We start from the raw sequence: 18,000 nt of genomic DNA, 5'->3' as shown, positions 1-18,000 counted from the left end.
ATGTAGCTCCAGCCAGCCACCTGTTAGCTTAGCTTAGCATAAAAAAACAGGACTTGGAAAACGGCCAGTCTGGTTCTGACCAAATGTAAACAACTCCACCAATCACAACATATCCAGACTAAAATCTATTAACACGTTGGAGGGTGTATGTGCTGGACTATTTCTTGGCTGCCGTTTCCTCTGGTGACCTCACAGGACGACAGCAAGAAGGTGAAAAGTAGATTTCCCAATAAAGAAATAGCTACAACAGCCTGTAATATAGTGACTTACCACACATGAGGTTATATATTTCAATGTTTTCAAAGGGGGGCACAACCGTCTTTTCTTTAAATCCTGGACCATAGCCAATGAAGATCGCCTGCAATAAAAACATAACATTACATTGTTTTCAGCTACAGAAGACAGCGCACACTGAACTACATTATCCAAACAACACTGTCTGACAGTTTGTGAACTGTAAACCTTTATTTATAGTAAAAACTTCCTGTAAACAACAAAGTCTCAAACACTCAATACCATATGTTGGCCATGTGCAAATATTTAAAAGGACTAAAGCAGAAGAATGCCCTTTGACAACCTCGAAAAGGGAAGTTTTAAGTCCAAGAAAGAAACTGTCTATTTCAAGCATGCTTCCTATTTGTCTCAGCTGTGGGCAGGTGGTCTGCCAGCCATTGGAGGAAAAGCTGACATTTCTTGACTCACTTACCCTTTCCTTAGAAAGGTCTGTAGTGTTATAAGCTTATTATAGCACTTCAAATTCCAGTGTTCACCAAGTCCGTAACCATAAACAGACAAACTGTGATGACTGACATTAAGGTGGCAGACAGAGACACATTTCCAAATGACTCTCAGTCCAAAACTGGGTGTGTGTGTAGATGGAGGCAAATATCTCACAACAAGTGTAATTACTGTAATTCAGAGGAGTTTTAGAGCAACTGAGTTTTCTGTATTTTAGAAACATGGCTACCAGAGACGTAGCACATTGCACGTAGACACAAATATTAATTCCCAATTGTGACAATGAAAAGCCAATGAACGTTCAGAACATTGCTGCCGTTATTTATACTTTATGATTGTATACAGTTAAAAACTGTTTTGGATGCAATTTTTTTTTCTGCTCTCAGCCAAATGTAGAGTTGTTTTTGAGTAAAACATACTGTACACTGCAGTTTTACCTCTGCTTTATGTGTGATGTATTTAACAACAACAGAACAACAGATCCCTGCAGGTGTGGCTTCATCACGGGTTCCCAACATGGGTGTCAAAATATCCAAAAATAAACTCAGAGGCTGTGAGATGAACAACAGGTTAGGAAATAAACCTCACTGTTTTTTTTTTTTTTTTTTTTTTTAGAAAACTCTTGAACATCAGATCAATCCGCTTTTCTCTTACAAGTCCAATGCTCATGCAAAGACCCCTGCCCACATTTAAATATCCATTCAGTTTGCCCGACATGTCACAGAAAATTATCCAGAAACTGATTTCAGGGGATAAACCTGAAAACTTTTGCGAGGTCGTTCATTGCGAGTCAAATTCTTGGACTATCAATGACAGCGCACGCCATGAGGAAATGAAAGTCCACGCTGTGACGCAAGCACTTGCCACAACATCCCTTCTTTTTTAAATAAATTATTTTGATAAATATTTATGTTATGTGACAAACACACACTCGCACACACACACCGTTCCTCTGACCTGCATGTTTGTGAAGACGTTATCTGAGCCGTGGAATCCGCCTTTGCAGTACTTGACTGACTTGTCGTCTCTGAGGAGATAAAACAAAAAGACCTGATAGTTACTAACATGCACTTTCACCTGATTTTGAAGGAGTTGTTTTACAGTGAACTGCATTATTTCTGTCTGACGAGTTGTCCCGACTTCATTCTTCATGTTGAAATAATTTTCCGTAATTACACAGTCATAATAGATCAAAGGATGAGTGCAACTCCCCTCAGACATATACCACTGTGGTCATAATTTATGATTGCTATTACTAATTACTGCAAATGTTTTAACTTCTGTGATGCTGAAGAAACATGTTTAAATATTATCCAATTTAATTTCCATGACAACTCCGTCAACTTCTGATGCAACATATTAATTCTGCCAGAGTCTGCAGCCGAGTAAAATCTAATCTCATTTGATCATTCAAGTATTCTACAGATTCCATCATTACAAAACAGGACTACGAATTTCAGTCTTACAGTTTATTAACGGTATTATGAATAACAGTTCCCATTTAAGTTATTTTTACATAACTTCTCACTTTAAACTTCCCCAATAAACCGCCTGTTTTGAAACTTGGTTATCTCAGTAGATCTTTTGTACGTCATAATAATTCTCAGTTCATCAGTCAATGTGGGCAAAATATATTTTTGTCACCTACTGCTTGCATGCCCTCCTTCAGTATTTCCACTGGTTAACAAGTTGTCCTTTTTTTTATTTTTTTGGCAGTAGTACCTTTTACTAAAATAGTTTAGGGAGTTAATTATCACCTGATTTGGCTGCTGACCTCACTTTTTTTTTTTTTTTTTTTAGCTCTTTGCAGTTTTTATGCTACAGTACGCAGCAAGGAAAATGTGAGTCACATTAAAGGACATGAGGCAAACTGAATGTGTTTGTGTGTGTGTGTGTGTGTAACAACATCTGAACTTAAAGGTCTTGTGACAAACTTCTCAGCCTTTAACTGGTGTCGTGGTCTTCTTGGTGACTGGAGTTGATCCGAGACTGAGCCGTGCATCTTCAGTTTCAACAGGCAAATATGCAAAGAGCTTGTTCAGAGACTGTTCATTTCTTTTATATTTGTTCTTACAGCTCATGTAACGTGCACAATTTTCCAAGTCTCTGTATCTAATGCCCATCTCAACACATATCTAAACATAAAACAAGTGCTGCTGAGGGTCCAATAACCCCCCTGTCTGTGTAAGTTGCAAAAATGATTTTCACATGTGTAGTAGTATACTCTAATTCCAGCTGGTGTCACATACTGTGACTTGACTCTCTGTTATACTATTTTATTATACATATGCTACCTTAATGAGAATAAATGTCCAAAGTTTTTCAACCAGCTCAAAAAATAAGCTTTAATTGCAAGTCGTTATCGTTTTTGTATATATTTTTTTGCCAAATTCCCGCGCTACTGTGTAATTACACATACGTGGGATTAATAAACATGTCTTATGTCTTAATTCTGGTAGTTACTGACTCTAACATAATAGAAAATGGTGGAGAAGACAATATGGTTTCTTTTTATCAGCGTGCTTGATCTTACTCATTTGGAAACAGAAAGCAGCACCAGTGCATTCATATCTAAGGGTACTTTCACACCAAGGTCATTGTTCCAGAACTGAACGCGTTTATCCCTCAGGTCGGTTCATTTGTTCTGGCGAAAACAAACATTGTCCTGGGACAAATGAAATGAGCTGAGCCCTGTTAGCCCAGGTGGTCCCAACCGGCTTTCAATCGCTCCCCAGAGTGTATTTTGTAATCTGAATTCACATACCCACAGACCAATAAGATTACCTTACAGTTATATAGCCATGTAGTTTACCTAATGTGTCTCTGGACGAATGTGTACCCAACAGAGGTAGGTGGCAGCAGCAGTGACCCATCTCATAATATACACGAAAACATACACACTGCTACAAGAACCTCTCGCCACAATCGTTGCTGAAGCTCCATTTTAGATTATATCCTAATTTCTTTAAATCAAAATTTTCCCACAAAACATGTGCCCTGTGAACGCAAACCCAACCAAGGTTAAATGCAACACTCAATACTCTATCCATAATTCCTCGAATTGGAATGAAATATGGGTTTGAAGGTACTCTAATGTCTTTTCTGCTACTTTCCTGCAAACTTGTAAAGGCACAGCTTAATGAAACATAGTGAAAAGTGATCATTCACTTACAGTGCTGCCTGCCAGCCGGACTTCATGTAGAGATGACCTCTCTCTATGCGTTTGTTGTTGGCGAAGTGCATCCTTTTGGGGAGGTTTTCTTTGAGGTATGGCCTCATTGGCTGGTCAGGGATCCTGCACTTCAGAACAGAAACAGACGAGGTGAATCAGCACACGGCAGGGGGGGGGATGGGATTGTTTGACAAGAAGCCAGGCAAGCAGATAATCTTTTATTCTTCTTATCAATACAAAAGTCACATTTGGAATATTTCGCATACCGACAGGTTCTTCACCAGGTCCTCGTAGTCGACTGAGGAGAGAAACAAAGGACAAGGTCAGCCTCGCTAGTTTCAAACAATACGACACAGGCTGGTGTAGCAAACCTGGCAGGACGGGAAGTCGGGTGCAATGGTCGGTAACTCACAAGTAAAGTAATCCTGTGGGAGGCGGGTTGGTCTGATGCGAGCAGCTGGTCCTTGGATGACAGTAAAGTCAGAAGTTTGGTCCTGGTAATTTGACACATATACTGCCCTTTCACAAGAAGCCTCCTCCATGCCTGTTGAGAGAGAAAATCTTAACAACCAATATAAACACATCAATAGAGTAGAGTCAAACTAAAATAGAGCTGCTCACAAGTCCATAATGATCAGTGATTTCAGATTAAAGTTAAAAACTTTTCACAGTTCTCAGACATTTTATAAAAGATACAAGTTCGTCCCCTGCAGGGCTTAAAGGGTTTATCTCCTCGGAAATGTCACTGTCAGTGTTCTGGGTGTGACATGTGAACCCCAGCGAATCTTCCTTGTTTCTTGTCTTATGACTAGCGGCAAACTAATAACTAGTACTGTACGTTAACATTTATATCTCCTCTCTGATGTAGCGTCTTTGATGAGGACAGATGGGCATCGCCCTGAGCCACATTGATCTTTAACATATACGTAATTACAAGGCTAACCATATGGCCTCCAGATATCCAGAGAAGCTTCTCCTTCCGTGCTACTCAGAACTGTTTTTTCCCAGTTAACTCCCACAGCCCACACTCATTTTACTCGCTTCCTATCTGGCACTTGCTGGTAGTTTTTCCCTGCAGCAGGTGCGGTGACTCAACCAAGTCAAACATTTGAATCTGACGCTAAAACCTCAAATGTCCCCCTCGCTGCCACACATGCTCTAAAATGATGCATATCTTACTACTGTGAAACCACAGCTAAAATGTGACCATTTCATTTTCACTTAAGTGTTAAATAAATAAGATGCTGTTACCATTCTGTCCCTCCAAACTATTCACAGACTTTTTTTTTAAATCACCTTTATATTTATTGCAATTGTAATGAATCTGTGAATTCATGTTCTTCCCGAGCACTTGTTATCTCACCATGGTCAGACACGATTATTAAGTTGACACAGTGGAGCAGATTCCTCTCCATCAGTTCATCCATCAGCAGGCCAACAATCCTGTCCACTTTTTCCAAGGCCTCAATGATCTGAAGACACAACAGAAGTTCAGACATGAATACCATAACCTTCATGAAGCTAAGATTTTGTGCAGAACTGTTATCTTAGCACGGGAATGTTTTTTTTTCCACTAGTGAACCAAATGAGGCAAGGTTAAATGTTTGATAATAAGCATCTTTAACACACACACTGGCTGAACTTACAATCTGAACTGCAATCATTACTCTGCAGTTTCTTTCTTACATTACGTGAACTTAATATCAATCTGTACAAACAATCCATTCATAAAAGTCATCAACAAATAAATGTTTTCTACTGTATCCATGGCAGCAAAGCAAACTGTGTAGTCACGAGCAATGGCTTGAAAGAATGCACTTTGACTCTCAAGATTGTCCCTTCATTCATCTAGTCAATTCCTCCTTTAGATAATAAACAACCAACGCAATATTGTTTGTTTAATGAGTAACTCACTTCAGCACTCCCTGGCCCATAACGATGTCCTGTTGTGTCCGGTTCATCCAGGTACAAAGTGTAAAAGTCTGGCCTAAAATCACAAAGACAATAATTAGTGATGTGACGTTGACAGTTTCTTAATCTTGCTAGGGAACATGTGATACCTTTCTCCCTGAGGTAAACGGAGCCACTTAAACAGCGTTGACAGCCTGTCCTCAAATGCAATATCCCTGTGCACATAAAAAAAGGATTCATTTATAAAGGCATCCGTATACGGCTACATTAAAATAAAATAAAAATATTAATTCAGTGATGTGAATTCAAAAGCATGTAACATAATGGAACAGCTCTTACTTATCATACTGCTGGTAAAAGCTTGGGAAGGTGCCATTGATGGGTACGTCAGAGCCTGGCCAGAAAAAAGTCCCGGCCTTCAGTTTCTGACGCATGGCAGTCAACCAGACCTGAGAAGAGAAGAAGAGAAGAAACAGGAGAGGAGAGGAAAGGGAACAGGAGAGGAGCAGAGAGATGAGAGGCAGAAGGAAAGCAAAGGAAAGAAACCAGAAGAAGAGAAAGGAGGCAAGCACAAGGAAAAGAAAAAAGACAAGGAGAGGAGGAAGGAATGAAAAGGAGGCAACAGAAGGAGTGGGGAGAGAAGAAATGGAAAGAAAAGGAAAGCAATGAAAACATAAGAAGAGAGGACAAGGTAAAGGGAAAGGGAGCAGAAGAAGAAGAGAGGAAAGGCAGGAAAATGGAAAGGAAAGGAGATAGAGAGATAGGAAAGTTGGTGTAGGTTGAGGATTAATTAATTCAGAGTAGTAGTAGCTAACACATTAATCTCAGTACATCACAGCAGCAGCTTTTAGTCCATTATGATAAAAGTGTAATCCCTCAGAGCCCAGTCACGTCTGATGGTAATCTAACAACATGGGTTTTATTCTAAATCAATCCCCATCAGTGCAATCTATGTTTTATTTATGCAGTGGGCTCTTCCAACATATTTGGCCGAAGCACTTAGTTGTATTGGTTTCGCAAGTCGTTATAGAAGAATTCATCCCTGCTGAGTAAATCACTTGATGGGGGTCATCCATCTCTCCTCCCTTCCATGCAGTGGTGTTATTTTTTTTAAGAAGAGCTGCTTGTCACAGAGTTGAGGAATGAGATTTAAGAGTGCTCCCATTTAAATGTTAACCACAAAGAGTATAAACTCGCAGCCCTCACAAGCTGTCATTTAGCACGAGCTGAATCCATAATTATATCAAGAAGCTCCTTACGGGGAGAGCCGATATCGAGCGAGGGAACTTGTTCGCTGTATTCTGCCAGTCACTGCCATTACACAATAATCTAAGCACACTGATCTGATTCACATTTCTTACACAAGTACCTTTCCGTGACTGATGTGTCAGATTTCCCACAAATCAGGGATGGTTAACTTTCACCTACACATATGTGGCCTTGCTCGACAACAAACCCTGATGTGGCAATACATTTCTTTTTAACATGTTTCACTGAGCTGATACTTAATGAACCATGTTCACACAGATTCACTCACTGGCTCTCCTTGGTACCACTTTGGGTTGTATTTCTCGTCAGTTCTCAGGGTGAAGTAGGCGTCTCGGGTTACATCGTACATCTTGTTGTCCACGACCCCGTGAGACTCGGGATAAAGACCCTGCAGGAACCAGAGGCAAAACAAACACACAGTCACGGGGGGCCGCTTTGATTGCGGGGCTGCAGGGATTTGAATTGATTACCCCATCTCTCTCCGATTCTTGTAGCCTAAATATTACTGGTAAGCACAGCAGTTTATTTTAATGGGAGGGTCTGTTTCCAACCTGGAATCCTCAGTTCTGCTGTAGCTGCTTTCTAAGCACATGTAAGCCATTAGGCTACAACAGTACTCTTTACTATTGTGAAGAAATACCAAGTATGGGAGTGATTTACTTGTTGCTTTAGCCTTCTCCTGTGTACTATCGTGCAACTTTCATTTAACAGCTATGCAGTTAACTTTTCTGGTCAAACCTGTAAGTATATATACACACTGAGAAGCTGTCATGTAAGATGTCTGTGATCCGCAAAAGATCAAAACTTTTTAAATGGTGTCATTTAAATCACTGTGATTATGGATTCAGTGATATGATTTATTTTGTTCCCAGAGCTTTGGCCTTTTACTTTTCACGACTTCTCAAGATTTATCTTGTGAACGTTTTCAGGCTTTCAAAGATATAAACAGAAATCTAACACAATGTATCGTGTATTTCGGCCACTAGGGACCTTTCTTTTTGCAGAATAAGTCTGTTAATACTTAAAATACATTTAACTTAAAGTAATATTTTGAAATACCCTGAAGTGCTGTCCACATAAAAAAAAAAACATCGCTTTGTTGCCAAGAGCTTTTTGCTAGGCTGTGGTTGCCTAGGTAACTGTGTAGTAAATTTCCCAGCTGAAATGTGTCCAAGTGGAACAAACAGAAAATAAAAATACTACTAGTGTCCGCTGTGAGCACAATGAATTTGGTGGTGGGAAACCAAAGTTGTGGTGTGGTAGACTTTTGGGGAACTCTGTGTTTGTGTCATGCGTCAATCAGCTGTGTCGGTCGCTCCCATTGGTTGTTGAGATTACTGGCCAAGTTTTTTTTTTTTGTTTGTTTTTTTACTATCGTCACTACAACTCATTGAATTTCATAAAAATGTCATGGTCTCTTGTTGCCACATCACAGCTGGTCTCCTCCTGTGTGTTAGTTATTTTGGAACTTTAACACAATATCCGTTCTTCTCCCATAGTCAGAGACAAGGCAGATAAAACATCTGCTTGTTTGTTTGTTATCAACGTCTTTCTCCGAACTGACAACGACTTACAGTAACAATGCTGTAGTGGTTGGGAAAGGTCTTTGTGGGATAAACAGGCCTGATGTATGGTGCTGTTGTTCCAACGTTTCCTGCAAGACAGTAATGTTCGGTCACAACAGGAAGCACTATAAACCTTGAAGAGCTGTGGAGTCAACGGTGTCGCTAACTTACGCAACTTGGTGATGACGGGCAAGCTGCTCTTGTGATCTTTGAGGTACTCTGACCGGAAGCCGTCCAAGGACACAAGGATGAGAGGAGGGCTGGAAAAACTGGGCAGAAACAAAACACCTGATGAATGAATATTCTTTAAGGGGAAACAGGAAGTGGAATAATTTCAGCAGGTCGGCTGAACTGAAAAACATTTGTTTTTTCCATTTTTCTTCTAAATTACATTAAAAACGTGAAGGATCAGCATTTTCTAATTGATTGTAAAGACCAGACCACACATAAAAATACGATTGTGGTTCACCAACAGAAACAACACCAACAAACTCAGCTTTGATGTGAGAACATACAGACAACAATCAAGATATTTTCAAACCAAAAACAGCTTCATTTGGAGCCACAGGTTTTCTTTTCCATGGTCCGATGGTTCTGTCTGAGGTTACTCCCTTACCAAGCCAGACACACATACTCAACTCAACAACACATGGCTGATTACTCAGAGTCATTTGCTTAGTTTCCATAGAGACAGTTTTGGAAAAAAGAAGAAAAACAGCCATGTGTTATAGGGCTATTTACACATTTCTAAACACACAAACGGACTGAACTGCTAGACTCTAGATTACGCTGCAGTCAAAGATTAGTTCACGCTACGTGCAGTGAACAATGGCTTCAACTGAGGAGAACTGTAGGCGACACAGCTGAATGGTTTCATTCTCAGAAACATGTCACTCACAGAGGAGCAGAAGAGATGATATAACCCAAACTAGGTCAGCTGAGATTTGAGTTATTATTTTCTACAAAACAAATAACTCACGGTTCTCACATTACGGCAGTGAAAGAATAGTTGTATTTTATTACCCATGTGGACATTGTGGCCTCTGAACTTGTTCTGTGATCTCCTGCAGCAGCCAGCGCTCGCCTTCTGAAAGTAGAAGAGAAAAAAAAAAAAAAACATGACTACAGTATGAGATGTACTCCAGTCAGGCATAACATTATGACAACTGACAGGTTGAGTGAATAACATTGACCATTTTGTTACAATACAATGTTCTGCTGGGAAACTTTTGGACCTGGCATTCATGTGGATGTTACTTAGACATGTAGCACCCACCTAGACCAGACCAGGCACCCCCACCCCATAGCAATGACACTCCTTGATGGCAGCAGCCATCCCCAGCAGGATGCAGCCTGACACAGGCAAACGCACAAAAACGCTTCATGAACAACTCAAAAAAACATCAAGAACAGAACAAGGTGTTGACTTGGCCTCTGAATTCACTAGATCCCAAACTGATCAAGTATCTGTGGGATGATCCACAGAGGGCCGTTCCCTCAACCCATAGGACACAAAGGCCCTCCTGTTTTGTCTGGCAACTGAATGTTGAAACAGTGTTGAAACCCATTTCCCTATTTAACATTTCATGCTAAAATCTTTACAGTCTGTGTTTTAATACTCAGTGATCATCGTCATTCAAATATTTAACACACAAAAATCAAGGCGTGTGTGGGAGTGTGTGTGTGGTTTGGTAAGACAGTGCTGAGAACATCAGCAAAGCATCCAGCCTTCAAAAGAATTATAGAGACGTTCACGCCAAGAGGATGTGAAACAGTACAAGGAAACAGTCCTTTATCAATTATTGTCATTAGATAACTGGAAACAGTGAACGACTGTGCTTCCAAGGCAATGAAGTCTTCCTTCTGTTTTTTTTTTTCTTGCAAGAGCTGCAAATAGTTAGGAGCACAGACTATAAACTGAGACAAAAGGACTCAACAATAACATTTTGAAGCCAGATTTAGTGCTGGACAGCATGTGCTCAGATTCAGTGGAAACCATCTGGATGTTGTTCTCCTGGAAATTTAAACATGGAGGGGGAAAAAGAAACACTCCTTTTGTAGACCCTTCTAATATATACATAATCTGTAAAATACAGGGAACCAAATTTTCAAAACACTGACATGCAGTATGTCATTGGCTACCGTTTATATGGGCAATGCCTCTTAAAACAGACTGAAATTATTAACCGTTTACATGGATGCAAGCAATACTTACTCATTTTCTAGCTCAGTTTTGGCCTCCACTACCTCTAAAGAGAAATATATCGCTCTTTTGCAGCTGGATGCTACCTTGACGGAGCTTATCAGAGGGTTTTCCCACTTATAACCTCAACTTGCTCCTGCTGGAAATTATGGTCATGAGAGCTGTGAGTAGCTACTGTCCTGATCGGTAACGGGAGATAAGCATCGGGGGCATTTTTAAAATGATCGGATGTGGTTTCAGCCAAGCACAATATTTTTTTGGCACATGTTCTTTGTTTTAGGTCTCCCATAAACTAAAATGTACACACCCATGTATTGTCAAAACTTCCTCTGTTTTAGTGGCAGTTGGCAGTCGTCAAAAGCTGCCATAAATCAAAGAAATAGAAACAAAAACTAAAACACTAAACATGTCTGCTGTGTGGAAGTCAGTCAGTCAGGCAGCAATTTGTAAATGCAATGTGAATGTCTCACGACCTAGTAGTAGGAGATCCTCACTCAATACTACCAACTTGATTTGCCACCTATAAAAAAAAAAAAAAAAGTTCATTTCGAGCCCCAGATTGACAGATACTCAAAATTAAAAGATTCTTCTGATCAAATCGGGGGGCAAAAGAGCTTGATCGGGGCAGTGATGAGTGAGTGCACCAAAGTAAAAGCTTGAACGTTTGTATGTGAAGAAACCAAATTAAGCTCATACGCCCATACAACATGTGGTAATTCTCTGGATAGTCATTGCGTGCAACCATCTCCATATAATACATAGTCATAAGACAACAACATATCAATTAGTGAAGCTCTCAGAAAACTAAAACACATGATACAGTGTATGTAAACACAGGAAAACACTGAGTGAGTAGTGAGAGAACAATGAGAGAAGTGTCAAACCGTGACCCGCAGAAGACCTAATGTGGGTGTTGCAATAAAGTGTGAGCTGAGGGTAAATCCTGAACAGCTATCACACAAGTTGCCACAAAACCCCAAACAAATATGAACCGACTTATTCGAAGATTTTCCCACAGACAAGGTGACACCGAGCAGGAAGCTTTGGGCCACCGCTTTCACCTTCAAAAGCACATCCGTCAAATCTGCTGCTGCTGACTGGACACATGACAGCGGGAGTCTTAGCGCGTTGGTGAGAAAGCCCCTCCTCGCCGCCTCTTGAGGCCAGCAGTGCGGTTTGGACCGAACACGGGGATGCTCTGTCTCAGAAGACGAGCTGCTGTGGTCTGTAATCCACGGGAAAACCCATTCTAAGCACTCTGCACTACACACACACACGCATACAGTCAGCTTCTAGGAAGGATTTCTGGGTTATTTTTATTTCCTTTTATCTGTTTCCAAAGACCTGACCAAAGTTAGCGTTATGAGAGATTTAAAAGCTGCAACAAAGATGTGAATAACTCCTAAAAAAAAAAAAAAGAGTCTGGGTGAGTGAAAAGTCAAAATGTATACAAGGCGTTTTCATGTGAGCTGGGTAGGAAATATAAGTTAAAGGGAAATGCCACAGCAGAGAGAGAGCACCCGCCCAGGCTGGGGGAACGCTGCCCACAGTCACCACTCCTGGCCCCAAAATGGAACAGGGGTGTTTTGGCATGGTGGTTTGCAACAAAGAGCACACTGACAAAGCTGCCCACGTCGAAACCAGACGGAATCTATAGCTGGAAAAAACATTCCTGTCTCACTAAAAAAAGTGTGTTTACCACATGTTTTGCAGCAGTGGGGAGAGGGGGGGGGAAAAAAAGATGGTTCACAGCACTGTGGCAAAAACATACCCGGTGAACAAATCATGTGCACTCCCAGGAGTTCACTTCTATTTCCCCCCCCTTTCACAGGCCGGTTGGCGGTAACTTGACCCTCCCTCACTACTCCTCTAAATAGTTTTGAGTTTCTGAGTGTTCGGCGTAGTAGGACATTAGCAGGCGCTACAGTTTCTGGTAACCCAAATAGCTGGTTTGAAGCCTCACAATGGCATAGATTGTTATTTTTCCTAAGGTAATCACACCTAACTGAATAAATGCACCAAAAGTAATCTGAAAAAGGTCTCACACTGTTGCAAACTTCATTCACTGTCCATGCTGAGTGGATATCAAGGCTTAAACTTTACCAGCTTATCTATTAGAAAGTCACTGTGGGCCTGGAGCCTATCCCAGCTGACACTGCGCAATAAATAACAAACAGAGAATTGTTGTCCAAATGAGTGTTTGTTTAACTGACAGTGGAGCTCACCTTTTTCACTGCTGCCCTTTCTCAGAGACAACACCACCACCAGGATGACCACCAGTAAGCACAGCAGCAGGACCTGAAAGCCAGAGAACAAAATGGACGGATGTTTGTTCAAGTTGCTGACGGTAACAGTTCGTTAATCACATGATGATATCAAACACATCTGACAGTGTTTATGCTGAACTCGTGGATCTCCGAGTAAAATGCAAAAGAAAATCAAACCAACGCAAACAAACACTCCTGTCATCGACTTGAAATCACGCGTTGTTGCCGCAATAAACCACCGACAACGATACCGCCTCGTCTCCGTCACTGACTATCTTTAGACTTAATGTAAGTTAAAAAAAAAAAAAAACGCAGCATTTCAACATATTTTAAATAATACTGTGGTGAAAACGACCTTGTCTAAAGTCTCAAGCTCATTCTGCTGGCAGTCCAGACTCAGACTAATGTCAGCTACATGCCTTTGTGACCGTAATATAAACACACTGAAACTGTGTTCTGTTCTGGCTCACTGAAACAAGCCATAAATCACTGTTCATGGTCACAGCACTGACTCTAGACAACGTTGGTTCGATTTACTATTTCGGTTCTGTCCAGACTCAAACGTCCCAGTAACTATTTCACTTCTGTACAGATATTTGTGGTCCCCAGATGATAACGCAGAAAGCTGAAGTGGTGACTCTGGAAGGATGTTGTTACTTAACACAAGGTCTCACAAGGCTGACATTGGACAATTTAAGATTGTCTTATCAAAAGTTGACATATACAGATCTTCATGGAGCCCAAGGGAAAGAGCCCTAGAGACTTTCCTGGTCATCTTAAAATGGGCTCAGACAGACTACAGGAGTTTTAAAATTGTACCATTAAGTTTGGTAAATACCATGTCATCTGCCTCGGCTGCACTAAGATGGAAAACCTACTAAACATCTGTGTGTTACCAGTACAATTATGAAAGTGTTGACGTTAGACCATCTTTCATTCATTAGTTTGTCTTTGTGCAACTTCAATCTTTAGCCAAGATGAGATCAACATCAGAGCAAAAGCAAAGGAAGGACATCGTGTATTTGTTTATTTTAAATCGGCTGCTTATTGGGGGCAAGGGGGTTTGTAATTAGATGGGCGTTTCAAAACCATTTGGCTGCGTTATCTCTGCGGCTCATTTTGAACCACCCACACCAGACATGCAGTGGTTATCGTGGTACTCATCATAGAGTTTAAGAATTAGTTGGAAACCTTGATTTAAATCGTGTTTCCAGATTTAAAATACTCCTGTAAACTTCGGGCTTGCGCCAACCTCAGATCCTGGCACGTCATGAAAATTTATTAAGAGACACGCTCATGAAGGTTGGATAAAAATTAGCCACAACTCAGATCCAACAAAAATCACCGATAAGATGATTTTATACCATGTTGACAGGAAACTATGACCCACTGACTCTGGAGCACTAATCCTTTCTCTATGGAAAGCTCCAGCCGTGTGAAAGTCTTAAAGCAGGATTGTGGAATCATCAACCCCGTAGTAATCCACTCGTGGTGCGATTCACACAGGACTTGGAATTTCATCATTCCCAGACAGGCATAAAAACATGCTGTGTGCAGGCCTGCGCACATGGTGTCTGGGTCTGTGCTCCTGTTTTCTCCAGCTATAGGTGAAGGGAGAGAAAACCTGGATGAGCCTCTTGGAAGGACGTGGTCTTTGTGGGTTGTGAAAGTAAACAGTCTGTCTGGTGGAAACCTACAAGTCTGACTCTGAAACGCACTTTACAGTTCGACACAGCCCACTGTCCTCGTTTTCTGCGTAACAATCATCCCATTAAATTACTCATGGAAGTCACATTTAAACTGGATAAAAGGCACCTTGAAAAGAAAGAAAACTGCCTTTCTAGAGAGATAATTAGTCCACAACAGTTCAATGCGTGAACCTCATGTCTTTCTCTTCAGTTGCAGGATGTTGCAACTCTCCTCCCTGCACATATCACTGAGTGATATATCAAGAGTGATACGTGAGAGGATGGGGCGTATTGCCGTCCAGACTCTCCTCAGTGCCAAGCAGACATAAGCCGGTTCCTGTTATGTTAAAGTGAATAGTTTAACAGATGAGTTCCTGTGAGTGAGTATCACAGATCACGCACATTCCTCGCATTTTTAATTCCTAACTTGCCATTTTTTTGGACCAATACATCAATTTGTCGTCGTGCATTCCCGGTATAGCCCTGACCAGAGCGACACAGAGAAGAGAGACATTTTTCCTTTGCAATTCTTCCAATTATGGTTTTAGTTTTCACGTATAGTCCAACATGTGTTCCAGATTTTAAATCATGCAGAATATGCGTGGTTAGTCTCAATGCCTCAGGGAGTTTTGGACAATGAAAGCAGATGAATATCTACTGCCTGTGACCCTTTCCCTGCAAACCCTCAAACATCCAGAACAACTGTAATAGTGAATAACTTTCTGGATGCACCGAATGATCAAAACCAAAAAAAACGGCTTTAATTCCACAATTCCAGTTCATGTCCACCTGTAGAGTCACTTCTGGCCTCTGTCTCTTTGCACCGGAGTGAAAACATTTAGTTTCCACGTCCACGCTGGCAACACGGGCAGTCTCGGCTGCGTGACAACAGTGGATTAATGGCAGCGAGAGTAAACAGTGAAGAAATGCAGACGCGAGGCTGTGGTTTCTGACTCCTGATGGTGACCTTGCATTGAGATAAAGTCACAGACAGTCTCCAGGGCTGTTGTTAAGACTAAAAAGTCCCCAAAAGGAAAGCAGCAAATTCCTTCATTGCTTCAAATCAGTCAAAACAGTTGAATATTTTTGTGTCCAAAAAGCGTGTAATAAAAGGCAACAGGACTTGTAGAGTTCGTTGAGAAGACGTTTCACCCCTCATCCGAGTAGCTTCTTCAGATCAAGGGGACTGCTGGGAAGTTTGAGGTTTAATTATAGGAAACTCTTTGGGTAACCCATGCGAAACTTGCTTGACTTGTTTCTGTTAACAACCAGCTCCAGTGTCAAGGTGTGAATGGGGCTGAAACTTCTTGGGGGCAGAAGTTAAAACTGTATTAGAAACTGACGGCAGATTAAATCTCAGTCCACCTCCTCTGTTTAGAGAAGGTTTTTTCCAGTCTGACATAGATGGCTTCCTTTGCTCTTCTTTCAAACAATTGGTCTTCTCTGGCTAAGACTTGGACATCGTTATCTTCAAAGAGCGTCCTTTGTGTAGGTGTCCTTCAGGTGTAGGTGGGCCGCTGAATCGTTTCCTGATGAGCTGGCTCTCCTGTGTTGGTGCATGCGTTTGTGGATGAACTGGTTGGTTTCCCCAGTGTACAGGTCTGTACAATCCTCACTGCACTGAACAACGTACACCACATTACCCAGTTTCTGCCTGGGTGTTTTGTCTTTAGGGTGGACCACTTTTTGCCTAAGTGTACCGGGTTTGAAATAAACTGGAATGCTGTGTTTTCTCCTGAATTTCTCTGATACGCTAGTCACATAGGGGATGACGATGTACGTCCTCTTGTTGTCTTCTCATCACACTGGGTCCAGAAGACTCCTTTACTACCGGTTGTACCTGGGGGACGCCACCCCATGTATTTATACCTCAAACTTCCTACCAGTCTCCTAGAACTGAAGAAGCTACTCGGATGAGTGGTGAAACATCAGCTTCTCAAAAAACTTCAAAAGTCCAGTTGCCTTTTTAAACGCTTTTTGGATGTACCATGACCTGGATGACTGAGAACCTTCACAGAGGTGTGGATCAATAAATTGCCTAATTATTTTACCATGAACAGTCACTATAATCTCAGTATTTGTCAAATTTGTATACTTTAAAGTGTGATATAGTGACATTAGCAGCAGACACAAAGGACTTACAATACATTTGAGTGATTTAACTGAGACCATCTACAATGCAGAGTTTTACATGAACTGTGCACCAGTTATTTTCTGATAAAATGCCTGATATACAAGTTAATCTTATATTTAACTGTAAGTTTCTGGCAAGTTTCACCACATGGCCTGCCATCCAAGAGGTGGTGTGCAGTTTGGACAAACGGGTGATAATGTCTAATCAATTAATTGCTATTAAACGTACCCCAGTAATAATTTTAAAGCGGTTATTCCTTTTCTTCCCTCGCTCATTGTTGCTCCTCTGACTCTCCAGCTCTGATGTCCCAAATAAAGACGTCGCTTGTTCAGCAGACCGGTCCTGTCCTTTAGTTACTTCCATGCTGCTGAGCGCAACAAAAAACCCACTGCCAGTTTGTGTTTCCCAGTGAGGGACAGACTGGCAGACAGAGCTCCCCCGGTTGGTAATATATATATGACCCCGTGCTCAAGTGTAGCACCGCCTTTTTTGACGTCTTCAAGTTTGCAAAGCAGCAGCATGTTTTTGATCTGAGAGTAGGAGGCTGATTAAAGCTAACCAGACCTCGTTTTACAGAGAACTCCTGTTTGTTCTGTCGTGAAAACTGATGCTTTACCCAGCCTTTAAAACGCATTGAAGTCTAAGCCAAAACAATTTTTAGATACTGCAAAATGATTCACGTGCAAAATATGTTAATTTTAAACGATCGGCTTTAATTGCGACAAGAACAAACTAAGTGAAAAAGAGCTGTTCGCCGATCGCCAATAATATATTAGCAATAAAATCAGCACTGCCGCCATCTTGTGTCCAGAGTGAAGAGGTGCACGTGCCCATATTTTAACACACACACACAAATTAAAAGAAAAGACACACGTTTACGGTCTCAAAATCAAAATTTAAACCATTAATTAAAAATATGTGTTAAAAAAAATTAACTCACCGTTGACTTATCTTCATCTTGCTTTTGATGAGACGATCACAAGTACCCGTTGCGTTAGCTAGCTAAGCTTTAAAGCTCAACTACAAATAGTTTACAAGTCCAAAACGACTTTA

The 18,000-nt window shown here is 41.1% G+C and overlaps 1 protein-coding gene across 1 annotated transcript in view; it reads right to left on the bottom strand.

Annotated features, from left to right (window-relative positions):
* The window catches only part of enpp1 (ectonucleotide pyrophosphatase/phosphodiesterase 1), a 31,380-nt gene extending 13,818 nt beyond the window's left edge, over positions 1 to 17,562 (bottom strand). The window contains exons 1-15 of the mRNA XM_084560812.1: positions 17,176 to 17,562; positions 13,084 to 13,156; positions 9,679 to 9,742; positions 8,827 to 8,924; positions 8,665 to 8,744; positions 7,359 to 7,478; positions 6,161 to 6,270; positions 5,971 to 6,036; positions 5,825 to 5,897; positions 5,274 to 5,382; positions 4,323 to 4,454; positions 4,177 to 4,208; positions 3,911 to 4,038; positions 1,696 to 1,765; positions 271 to 358 (exon numbers count right to left, since the gene is read on the bottom strand). Of these exons, the coding sequence (XP_084416938.1) occupies positions 271 to 358; positions 1,696 to 1,765; positions 3,911 to 4,038; positions 4,177 to 4,208; positions 4,323 to 4,454; positions 5,274 to 5,382; positions 5,825 to 5,897; positions 5,971 to 6,036; positions 6,161 to 6,270; positions 7,359 to 7,478; positions 8,665 to 8,744; positions 8,827 to 8,924; positions 9,679 to 9,742; positions 13,084 to 13,156; positions 17,176 to 17,310 (1,378 nt within the window). The 5' untranslated portion in view covers positions 17,311 to 17,562. The remainder of the gene's footprint in view (positions 1 to 270; positions 359 to 1,695; positions 1,766 to 3,910; positions 4,039 to 4,176; positions 4,209 to 4,322; positions 4,455 to 5,273; positions 5,383 to 5,824; positions 5,898 to 5,970; positions 6,037 to 6,160; positions 6,271 to 7,358; positions 7,479 to 8,664; positions 8,745 to 8,826; positions 8,925 to 9,678; positions 9,743 to 13,083; positions 13,157 to 17,175) is intronic.
* Positions 17,563 to 18,000: the final 438 nt, after the last annotated feature.

Source organism: Chelon labrosus (genome assembly GCF_963514085.1).
Source record: "Chelon labrosus genome assembly, chromosome: 14".
In the NCBI taxonomy this organism is placed as follows: domain Eukaryota; kingdom Metazoa; phylum Chordata; class Actinopteri; order Mugiliformes; family Mugilidae; genus Chelon; species Chelon labrosus.
Note: the sequence above shows the minus strand (reverse complement) of the source record. Positions and strands in the feature narration are given on the sequence as shown.